This window comes from Leuciscus leuciscus, assembly GCF_965113295.1.
Source record: "Leuciscus leuciscus genome assembly, chromosome: 4".
NCBI lineage: Eukaryota > Metazoa > Chordata > Actinopteri > Cypriniformes > Leuciscidae > Leuciscus > Leuciscus leuciscus.
In genome coordinates, this window is record NC_138728.1 from 14,604,553 (window position 1) to 14,617,364 (window position 12,812).

Below are 12,812 nucleotides of genomic sequence, written 5' to 3' on the forward strand. Positions count from 1 at the left end.
ACCAACTGAGAAGGTTGGTAGCACTAGTGCAAGTGGGTCTTGAGATTGATTATCTAGGTGGGTCCTAGAACGAAAAAGTTTGGGAACCCCTGGACTAAGACACTCTTCTCTACTCCTCAAATACATAAAACATAAGCATTTATACAGTGTATCTAGAGTTAAGAAAATGCTGGCTTAGTCAAATAACCAGCTCTCTACATTGCAAACAAGCAAAATGGTCAAAACTGCGTGAGGCACTTCATTCATGATAGAAGCGGGGGTTAACCGACATTTGACCAATAGTTACAAGGTTTAGTCACAAGCTCTTTTTAATACTTTTCATTGGTTAAATATTTGCAAAACCCCAGACAGACGTAAAGCGGGACCAATAGAAATTATTTATAAAAAAAAAAAAGGAGACAAAATATGGAGATACAAGGTTTCTTCCCGACAGTGAAATGTAAATGTAATATATAATAGAATAGACTAGAATAGAATATTATTGGAGATGTTTTTTTAAGCAGCTTGCAGCACACAAAGTCACCATAGGAGCGGCGCCATTTTAAATGAAGGAAAAGGTCTCCCTGGAGTAGTTTGAGGTTAAGTATCTTGATTGATGACAGCTCAAAGACCTACGACCTTACAGTTACCGACCCAGGTCATTTAGCTCTAGGTTACACCTCCTTATAAATGGACACTTCATCAATGGTGCCTTATTATGCTTTGATTTAAATGAAGCTAGAGGCAAATGATCCCGCATCAGTCTCTTCCTCTCTCCCTCGGGAAGCAGAGGCACACCTGGATGAGCCGTAGAGCATTTGATTATCAGACGTGACTAGACTCCACTCTGCTTGTGCATCGAGCAAATGAGGAGCTCGATTGTCCCATCAGTGTGCGGGAGCCTGCATCATCTCTGATGGCAGTCCACTTCAGTGATCATGAGTGCTGTGTGATGATTTAGGGGCTGTTTACACCTGGTCGCTTTCTGTGATCGGATAGCTATCTGATCATGAAAAGACACAGGTGTAAATGCCCTCAAAAAACTTTCAAGATGGATTTAAATCCGATCGCTCAAACCGCTTCAGGAGGTGATTTGAGACGCATTCCTATTCTATTCCTATTCTACAATTGTTTTGCGGAGACACATTTATGTGGCCATGTGTAAATGGAACCATTTTAAGAAATCAGACAGCTATCTGATCAGTAAAAACACATGAAGTGACCAGGTGTAAACACATCGAGCATTTTGAAGCGATACATCGCAAAAGGAAGCGCTACTAGTTTTAAAACCCACATTTAGAGAAAAATAGAAAAGCCATAAAATAGAAGGATGTCACGTTATGTGACTTATTAACCAGCAGTTGAAGATGGACTGGGCTGGGAAAAAATGAAATAAATCTTTAGAAAAAGCACACAGCACACGTCATGTGCCTGACTGGGGCATTGTGGAGTGTGTTGTTGGGGGAGAACATGCACAGTTGTGTCCCTTTCTAATCCTGCGGGCGCTCAGCACACAAGCAGCATGGCCCAAAGTCAGGACAGCGCAGATAAACGAGTGATTGTGTTCGTCTGAGAAGAGGACAAACATGACTCTGATAGGATGCACTGAGCAGTCTGACAGGGACGAATAAAGAGCCCATTCACACTCTTCTAAGAGAATAATAAGTCGCAAGCAGAGAGAGAGAAAGAGACTTATCAGGAGAGAGACAACATCATATAAAGTGGCCTCAAATAGAATTTGAAAATCTAAACCACAGTTACAAACAATTTCAATTACATTAGATACTGTATAAAATATGAAACCAAGTGGCATGTGCAAAAAAATTATGCTAGAGCTTTTTTTTTTTACATGCAACTAACCAAACTCTAATCGTAACCCTATAGTAAGTACAGTACATGTAGTTACTTAATGTTTAAAAAATTAGTAGTTTAAAAAAAGCTGTTTGTGATTTTATAGCAATCCTGACTGTGGTAATTCATAAATGCAGATAAAATTATGGAGCAGAGCATTTTAACAGGCATATATCCACTCATAAAGCATAAAGATTTTGGTTAAAGAGCTGTTTCAGGTGTCTGGATCGTAGTGATACACTAATTCTGTATAGTTCCAGTACAAGTATGTCAGATAGTGGTACTCTTCTGTATCTGTAACATGTATTTTGTAACAAACCAAGTGCCCAGAATCGCAAGATAGACAATTACAGCATGCAAATTGCATTCAGTACTTTTTTTGAGGGTATTTGTGCTGTTCATCATTTGTATAATTTCTTTTGTCAGCATGAATTGTGGCACTTTTACATCATTATTGGTGAATTATACCTTTTATGCACTAAAAATCAAATTAGTGAAAAAAAACAATATAAATTGTATAATTTTTTATCATTATTTTTATAATATTTAGCTTAGTGTGCCTCTGTTCTTTTTTTATTTGTTGATTAAATGCCACTTGGTTTGATAAATGCAACTACTTTCATACCACTTTTAAGCGTGCCTTTTTAAGTGTCCAGGCCCTTTTTGAAAACACTAAAGCTTGATATTACTATACTGTAACTGATGATAATCAAATAAAAACCCTCAAGTTTGAAGGAGTGAAAATGAGGGCGTCATGGGACAATTGAATATCAAAGCATGAAGAGAATCCGCCCGTCGGGCATGTGCATATTTATAATAGCCATATAATTAAGATGAAGAATGCTCAGTATCTAAGCGTAGATGTAAGACAGTACTGCTCTTTGAGTGTGTGTGTGTGTGTGTGTGTGTGTGCGCATGTGTGTATGACTCCCACACACAGATGCCGCGATAGTTACAGCCAGACTACGTTTTATCTAAAAGAGCACCATTAACCTTGAGAGCAGAGCAACATAATAGACTCTGTGTGGATGTGTGTTCCTGTATGTGTGTGTGTACCTGGGGGCGGATGACTCTCTCAATATTCCTCAGGGCCGTATCAGGTGAAGGAGGCGAGCAGTCAGGAGTCAGGCCTGTAGAGTCGTCACCATGGTTACCTCGCTCTGCATCACTGACCGACACATGTGAGAAGTGGCCTTCAGAGAGACAAAATAGAGAGAGATATACTGAAATTAAAACTGCTGGATTCATACATTAAAAACAATGGGCTAACTACTAGGACGGAATTGGTCAGATACAGTAAATGTATTCCCACCATTGATTTAAAAAGTCATCAGCATAAAGTACGACTTATAGCCGATGCAGCCGGGAAGCAAAAGGGCTTATGGAAAGAAACTAAATCATGCAGAAATTCAAAGAATGAACATCCAGCAAGAGCTGGAAAAGACTCTGAAGGAACCCTGTGTCTTCAATGCTAATGACATGGCTGAACACTGAGCTTCTAATGCAGAGCCTTTGCACCATTACCTTTAACACACACTCTGAAAGCCAGTGTAGGACACACACATACTGTAAGTGAACCACCTCATTGTTTTACTGTTTTTTTGCCATCATATTTTTTAAATTATGGTATTTTGTCAATTATTTTCTAAATTATAAGAATATTCTGGGTTATATGTACTATTTTTTGTCAATGTCAGCTTATACTCAGTTACCACAGAAAATAATTTGGACTTGCCCCTCAGTTTTTTATAAAAAAAAGTACTATTACAATGGAGAATGGAACGGAAATATATCGGGCAACCACTGCATGCTTACCCAATAAGGCCAAGTCACAGTGTCAACACCACCAAATACCAACAAACTCCATCAAATACCAACAGACACCAACAAACCAAAAAACTTCAACAAACTCCAACCAACCCCAACAAACTCCAATACACACCAACAAACTCCAACAAATACCAACAAACTCCAACAAATACCAACAAATACCAACAAACTCCAACCAATCTCAAAAAACTCAAACAAACATCAACAAACTCCAGCCAACCCAAGAAACTCAAACAAACATGAACAAACTCCAACCAACCCCAACAAACTCCAATACACACCAACAAATACCAACAAACTCCAACCAACTCTTCCCCAACAAACTCCAACAAATACCAACAAACTCCAACCAACCTCAAGAAACATCAACAAACTCCAACCAACCCCAACAAACTCCAACCGACTCTTCCCCAACAAACTCCAACCGACTCTTCCCCAACAAACTCCAACAAATACCAACAAACTCCAACCAACCTCAAGAAACATCAACAAACTCCAACCAACCCCAACAAACTCCAACCGACTCTTCCCCAACAAACTCCAACAAATACCAACAAACTCCAACCAACCTCAAGAAACATCAACAAACTCCAACCAACCCCAACAAACTCCAACCAACCTCAAGAAACTCAAACAAACATCAACAAACTCCAACCAACCCCAACAACCTCCAATCCACACCAACAATTACCAACAAACTTCGACCAACTCCTCCCCAAGAAACTCAAACTAACATCAAAAAACTCCAAAACTCCCAAAACGTATCATGGTTTCCACAAAAAAAAATATTAAGGATCACAACTGTTTTCAACATTAATAATAATAAATGTTTCTTGAGCACCAAATCAGCATATTTAAGACTGGAGTAATGATGATGAAAATTCAGCTTTGCCATCACAGGAATCAATTATATTATTACTTTTAAATATATTAAAATATATTATCATTCATTTAAATTTGAATAATATTTCATAATATTACATAATTTCACATTATTATCATTATTATTAATAATAATAGTAATATAATTTAATATAAAAAATGTATTGTACCTTTGATTTAAAAAAAAAAATGAAGCCTTGGTGAGCATAAAAACTCAAATATTACTTGACCTCACACTCGTGAACATTAAAGTACAATCAGCCATACTGGTAAATGAAGATAAATAAAAAAAAATTTTTTTGGTTTGTGAATTTTGAAAAAGATACAAAATCATTTTTGTGTACTGGGAAAACTTGAATGCTTCCAGTTATTTTAGCTGTACAAAAAAAAAACTGTTATGCTGCTTTATACAGCAAACTTGTATTTGTTATCATGGTATTTGAAGTATCTTGGATATGGAAGTCATTTAGTAGCATGGTATCTATCAAAGCACCATGGTTTTACCTTCTGACACCATCAATGTATACCATTGTACCACTATTGTATCACTTTTTTTAAGGGAAGCTTGACTTCTGTTGTTATACATAAAAAAATAAAAAACATAAAAAAATATTATTGTTATTATTATTATTAGTAGTAGTAGTAACAAGATCTCTTATCCCTAAGATCAGTACATCTTGCTGCGTGTGCTTATGTATGTGTGTTTTGGTTTCAAGCCATATAATAAAAAAATAGCACATGTACTGTATATACATTCACACACACGCTGCAGTGTAGGAGTGGGATCACATTATGGTCTGAGCAGATTTCCCCAGAGTAGGATCACTCTCTGTGAATGAGGGATGAAACAGAGGAAAAGAGAAAGAAAGAGAGCAGAACGAGGTAAAGGGTGGGTTACATCTGACTCCTCCACCAAATTACTGAGAAAAACCCTTCCCATCAATCACAAACACGCCCATACTACAGAAAGCCATGCTGTTCAGAAACGGTAACTCCATCCCTGCATTCTCTGTCTCTCCAGCTCTGCATGAAGGAATGCGGAAAACAGTATGGGATGATTATGTTGGCTCTAAACGAGTGACTACCAAGTGAGTCAACAAGCCCTACGGCATCCATCCGGACAAAATCAGAGACTGCATACATTTATTCAACACCCTCCTCATCTTCCTTTCCTTCTGTTTTTCAAATCTGCTGATTGCCAACTCAAAGGCAGGAGATGAGTAACAAGGTTCGCCATAGTGAAACAAGTGAAAAGCGTCATCTTTTCCCCTGCATTCCAGAGGAAAAAAAATAAACCATCAGGTAATTAGGCAATAAAACAAATAAAATCCAAGCAGCATGCATTTATGTTTACTTAGTTATACATCAAGGACAAAATAGTCCCCAAAAGTGAGCTAAATCTGTTAAACCTAACTTTGGGCACGCGAGGTTTGGGCACCTCATCTCAAATGGGGAAAAAAAGATTCACACATGTAGTAAATCTTCATCTTCACCTTTATCATCAAGGTCATTCCAACCTTTATAATTTTCTACTACTGAACACAAAGGAAAATAAATGAAATATTATTTTCCATGCAATTATTAAAGAGAATGAGAGCATTCAATCTTCCAAAATATTGCAAAAGCACCATATACATTTCATAAAAGTGGTTCTTATTATAGTTTGGTAGGCCATACTATAGATTTGTGATGACAGACTGAAATTTAAGTCATTATTCGCTGAACATCTTCCCCTCCAGTGAGCTGTTAACCGATGACAACAAAGTATTGATTAAATGAGTCAATGAAGTAGTGAAGCAGAACAATCAGTTCAAGTGAATGAATCAGACCATCCTTGTAAAGTGTTTAGTGAACTGGATCAGTTGATTCATTGAAAAGAATGATTCTCATGAACTCTCATGGTGAAAGGAGAGCTGGGATTTTAAGTAAATGTTATTCATATTTCCATCCACTTGTCACGCAAAACTATATGGCTTCAGAAGACAGGTAGGGTAGGCAATTTCGGAGGGGCTAGCAATAACAAGCTAGCTTTGATCCCATCTTCCCTTCAGAGCGATCTCCAAAGCAACGCCTCTTCCAAATCACATGAACGCACAGAGCAGAGTCAGTGTTCAATTTACCCTATGTCTCAAAGAACATTACTATAACAATGAACGCAAACAACTTAAAGAGAGCTGACTTGTACCACCTGACTGCTGCAGTTAAATTTCAGCATTAATAGTGTTGCCAGCGTTGATAAATCTGTGTCTGAAACGCTTGATAGTCCCAGTATTCATTCACTTCCAATATACTAAAAATAGCCAAGATATATATTTTTTATTTCACCTTGTGTTTCAAGGAAGAGAGTATATTTGGGGTACATACATATTTAAAGCACCCTGATGACGAGTTAACAAGTTGTACTCCTTAAAGGGATAGTTCACTTTGAAATTAAATTTTGGTATGTTTTAGCTTACCTCAAGGGCATCCAAGATGTAGGTGTCTTTTTTTCCGCAGTAGTTTCAATTTTGATATTTTTAGGTCAAACCGTTCTTGTCTGTCAGTCATATAATGCAGGTCGATGGTCACTGTCTCAAAGAGCATGCACAGAGTCCAAATTAAAACAATTCCCCATCGTCCAAATTAAACAATTCCCCATCGTAAGTACACATTGATGGCCCAAGACACGAAACGAGCGGTTTGTGTGAGAAAACGAACAGTATTTATATAGTTTTTACCTCTTGAACACAGCCGCGTCCAAATGATCTGAGAGCGCGGGCGGGTATAGATATATACACTAGATGTCGCATTGGCTACGGTTTCGCAGTAGCCAATCGCAGTTGACCTAAAAATATCAAAATTGAAACTACTGCGGAAAAAAAGACACCTACATCTTGGATGCCCTTGAGGTAAGCTAAAACATACCAAAATTTAATTTCAAAGTGAACTATCCCTTTAAGTAAGCTACTGTAGGTAAATGTCTGGAAAAAACAATGACAGAAACCATCCGATGCTGTGACTGTCATTTAAACAGTTCTTGGGTAATCATAGATCATGCTTGATCGTGTTTGTTCCAGACTTTGCACACATCTGAAACATTAGCATGTTTCACAATAAAATCACCACTGTAGAGTAGAGATAACACTCACTTTTGCTGAATATTTATGACTGCACCTCACTGACACGAAAGTGTGTTGATAAACAAATGTCAGCCTTAACACATTAGGAGCCTTAACACTATAAGCCTTAACACATTAGGTTGATGTAATCATGTATCCATGGTGAACGCTGAGCAGACATATGAATGCTATTAAGTCTGTTGGGTCCACATGGACACACTTCTATACGCAGATCATTTTTTCCCCTCACACACACCACTGTCATGAATACTGACAAGCTCCATTCCTCTGGTATGCAAATGATGGCAGAATATTCATGAACCACTAAACTGAGCGGCGTTAATAATTGAAACAAAATGGCAGACTCGATTGTCGCTTGCACACGCATTTATATTTGTACTTTCTTTGTTGACGCCTGTCAGCGGACCGCTTAAAACTACGCTCGTGGTGGATCAAAACACTCGTCCTCGTCGGGGGGATTGTACGTGTGCGAGTGTAAAAAGAGAGAACCTGACGGAGCTGGTGGGAAAGAGTGTGACTCTGTCAAAACTGCTCGCAGCTGTTTTTGCGATAACAGCGGGTAGCTCTGTGACTGTGGTAGGAAGCTCAGTGGGGCTTGACCCTGTTGGTAATGGGCAGGAAGCAGGGGATGAATTTAACTTGTGTTTTACTCTTTCAGCCATTAGCCATTAACCTCTCTGAGCTGCGATACTGAGAGAGAAATGAGGCATGTAGGAGCCATGGGAACACAGAGACTCTTCGGTCACAGATGCTAAAAGATTAGCAGGCCTTTACTCCGGCAGCACACAAATATAAATATATGCAGACATATTATTATATTATGTGCAGTTTTGATGGCACAACAACCAAATGTAGTGATGAAACTGCTATTGATTGTAGTACTATTTTGTAAATTTGTATTTATGTTTAAAAAAAACAAAAAAACATTGTACTTATGCCCATGTTGTCTTTGCTAAACCTACCACATTGGTCAAAGTACTAAAATTAAATTAAATTAGAATAGAAATTAAATAATTTATATTGTATTTGTAACTGCTTCTTTCATTCCACCACAAGAGAAACAAGGTATTTTTTAATATATTTGGACAAATGCCTAACCCTTAAATGCATGAATGTTTCATCATTACATATTCGGGTCTTTAGCGACCCGGATCTATACAGTATCTTACATGGATGAATCTCTACCTGTCGCGATAATATAAAACTCTACTGATATTAGAGTAGCAATTACAGAAGAATAAAATCAAGCATATTTTGTTATCTTTTGGAGATTGGAAGGGTTCAGTTTGAGTAGATGTTTTATACCATCATCAGTCCCAGCTCATTTCCCAGTACATTCAGCATCTGACTCATATTCACGATCTCAAACATATTCTCAAAACTATCCTTTTCATCATCTTCAAAATCAATATTTTAATCGCTGACAGCTTCTTCACCAGATCCACCATCAAGTGACAGTGATGCTAATATTTAATTGCGTTCAGTACTTGCTTTGATGTAAAAAAGAGCCATTTCAAGTTTTGCTGATGATACTTCCTATTCTTTTGTTTTCTGCCTGCGGTAACTTGAGTGCGATAACATCATTTCATCTTTGTATATTAGACATTGTCAGCTTGTGGAATAAAGGTGAATTGCACTTATTCAGTCATCAAAGAATTAAATTATTGTATATACTTATAATATACTTAAACCGTTACACACCTCGGGTCGTTAGCGACCCTTCACAATTTTTACAAAAAATAAATGAGAAAACAGGCATTCTTTTATATATTTTTTCTTATTATATTGTTTATAATGAATTGATTGAGGAATACTAAGAAGGTGACTAACTTTAAAAAGTGAATGAGGAGGAGGCTGGTGAATGACGTCCGGGTCACTTAAGACCCGAGGTCTGCGTTTAAGGGTTAAAAGAAAAACAGACAGATATGATTTGCTCAAGTATGGTAATGGTGGACCAGGGACAGCTGAACTAATCTGAGGCCACATCGGGGAAAAAACAGGAGTCTTACATTTGGCTCATCACATGTGTCCATAATTGAATGACTAACTCATTTAAGTTAAAAAAAGAAGAGAGGACAAACAAACAGAAGATAGGGACAGAGACGAGATAAATAAACAGGAAAAGACGCATAAAAGCAGCTGTAACAAGACTTATGCTGAGCCACGTCTTGACTCTTTCCACCTAAATCCTGTTTTTGACAAGCTGTCACTAAATAAATCCTCAACAAATCCCACACAATCTGACCGTGAAACACAACACAATATTATTGCAAAGAACAAAAACTGACTGGAAACAGTTACACTTACGTTGACAAATAACTAGATAGCAGAATACTGAACTGACTAGTTTTCTGTTGCTGTGAGTTTATTGAAAGTCATAAAAGTTAAATGACCTTCTTCCATGATCTTTTTATTTGTAAACTTGAATCTTTTAGTATTCTGCTTGTGAGTAGCTCTTAACAAAGATTTCACAACCGCTTGGTTGGTTGCAAGTCATTTTTTACAATTCATGGTTAACATTCAGGATATGACCTAGATAGCTGAACTATGAAGACATATTTCTTTTTCTCTATTCATTTAGTAAACATCTCCAGCATATTTATTATATTAAACACTAAACGCAATACATTTCAAGGAGGTGATTTACACAAAAATACTTTAATAACAAGACATTACTTTTTTCAAATTGCAATGGATAAGTTAAACTTAATTTGAAGTCTACCTGAAATCAAAATATAACCATAAATGTGTCTCTTTTTTCCCCAAAGACCATGATTAATGTGATAAGCCGTCATAACTTTGATGCGTGAGCATCTCTATTTATTGTGGGATATATGGATGTGAGTGTTTTGATTGGTCCTGTGCAATCCTGCAGCACGAAACTGCAGTGTTGACTATAATCAGGCAGAGAACAGTCCTGTAAAAGCTGTGATTTCATGCTTGTGGAGATAGCTTGAGGGGGGCCAAAAATAGAGCTGGTCAAAATCCACAAACACCCGCACAAGCACAAACACAAACAGAGGGTTAAAGTACAGTAATACAGGAAATAGTAGAACACACACACATACATCAGTCCCGCCAGACTGTGCGGCTGCATTAATAAAGAGTCATCTGGGAGATGAACATCAGGTGTGAATCACAGGCCTACAGGCAACACTGTTCACTGCGTCTCCAAGACAACTTGACTGTGACTCACCAACCTCTCTGGGTAAGGCTAAAGCGGTTTCCACGACAACCCTAACCCTTACTGCAGGAATGATGCCAGAGGAAAGTACTGCGGCAGGGGCCGGAGCATCCCAGGACTACAGGCATCGACCTAAACGCCACGAGGCGCCATGGGACCTAATGTTCTGTGTTGGTCAAATCAATACAGCATGGACAGAGTTCTGTGAAGTATTTATAATAATACATTATAAAATAATATACTGAAATATAATTAGAAAAGTAATGATTTGGGAGCAATTGGATTGTGAAGCATTTACTATTGTGATACTATTTTATATAATAATAATAATAATAATAATTAGGGATGTCCCGAGCCGATCTCAAGGATTGGTATCGGGGGCGATTTAGCATTGTTTAACTGATCGGTCTCAGCTATCCAAAACCCGCTCCTTTATTTTACATCAGCTGTCACGCAGGTATAGTGCAGTAGGTGCAATATGCATCTTCAAGTGGATTTGCCAACCGCCGTTAAAAGGAAAAGAAGAAACTCAATGTGCATGCATGAACGTACCACACACCCACGCTCAATCTTCTATTATTTGATGCACACTTTTGTAACGAATCACTCAAAAAGTAATCTATTTACGGTTTATATGTATCTGCTGTCAGACTGTCCGAGACGTCTTTGGTATAACAAGTTGCTATATGGGTTTTGTCTTGCTTCGAAATTGACTGACAGACTGGCATTCTGGCACGAGCGTCATGCTTTCTAACCTTCAGTCCACTTTTTTCCCTTTAAAAAAAATAAATAATAATTATACTTATTGTACATCTAAAATACAATAAGTTTATATCAGTAGTTGTGACCACACAGTCCGTTTACAATATCTACCATATTAACAGATGTTCACATCTACCAATGTCTTTATACTGTGTGTGTGTATATATATATATATATATATATATATATATATATATGTATTAGGGGTGTAACAGTACATGTATTCGTCCCGAACCATCGCGGTTCGGTGCATGCAGTCAGTCATTGCACTCCAATCCAGAAGGAGGCGTGCGGTAATGCAACGCTGTTTCCTAACCGCCACAACAGGAAAAAGAGCAGAAGAAGAAGAGATGATCTATGCGCCAACCCAAAACAAGCTCAGATGGCACGCAAGAGCTTTCTAGTAGCCTGAGTTTCGATTCAAATTTGTGACACACTCCACTAACTTCACGCGAAGGAAACCCTGACGGCAAAAAGCGCCATCCTGTTTGTTTTCTTTATTTTACAAAAGCACAATGGTTTGTTTATTGTGAGTGTAGAGTGTACACAAATAAAAATAGACTCTTTACAGTTTGTATGTATTTTAAGTTGTTTCTGCTGTTAAGTCTCACTTCAGTCCAGTGATGAAATATGCGTGTTCAGTAAATGGGAAGCCTTATGTGTCGCTTCACTCGCTGTCTCCTCGTGGAAACAGGATCAGATGTAGATGCCACTTTTTCTCCTTCTCGCTCATCTTTTAGTGATTTCTTGAAAAAGTGTAATATTGAACTGTGTGGATCCGCCATTGTCACAGCATGTTAATGAGCTCTAACACGCAAAGAAAACTAATCTCTGAACAAGTTTCATTGTCCTATTTATTGTGTACTTTTATTACACAAGAGATGCTTTTCAGTTTTTTAGGTGATTGTGACCAAATGCCTTCTTTTTTTTATCAGCCCTACAATAAAATATGACCTATGCATGAGTACATTCTGTTACCTGCTTAGTGCTTTTAATACACTAAAGGAGGCTGTACTGTACCAACTACCTCAGGGGGACGAAATGCCGCTAAGTGGAACAAACTGTAATTTTCACTACTGTCTGTTCAAAATAAATGAAAAAAAACCTAGCATTGGGGATTTGTTGCTTTTTCCTGTCGAACTCGAACCGTGACCCCAAAACCGAGGTACAGTACGTACCGAACTGTGACCTCTGTGTACCGTTAC

At 37.8% G+C, this 12,812-nt stretch overlaps 1 protein-coding gene and 1 long non-coding RNA gene across 5 annotated transcripts in view; both read right to left on the reverse strand.

Annotated features, from left to right (window-relative positions):
• Positions 1 to 12,812, reverse strand: part of anks1b (ankyrin repeat and sterile alpha motif domain containing 1B) — a 174,912-nt gene that overhangs the window by 86,820 nt on the left and 75,280 nt on the right. For all 4 annotated transcript variants that reach the window (XM_082167784.1, XM_082167783.1, XM_082167782.1 and 1 more), the window contains one exon: positions 2,887 to 3,023. In XM_082167784.1, coding sequence (XP_082023910.1) covers positions 2,887 to 3,023 — 137 coding nt within the window. The remainder of the gene's footprint in view (positions 1 to 2,886; positions 3,024 to 12,812) is intronic.
• On the reverse strand, positions 3,458 to 6,946 carry LOC309497598. The gene is made up of 2 exons (XR_014205622.1): positions 3,920 to 6,946; positions 3,458 to 3,840 (listed from the first exon to the last, which is right to left on the reverse strand). It is a non-coding gene; the product is annotated as an uncharacterized lncRNA (long non-coding RNA).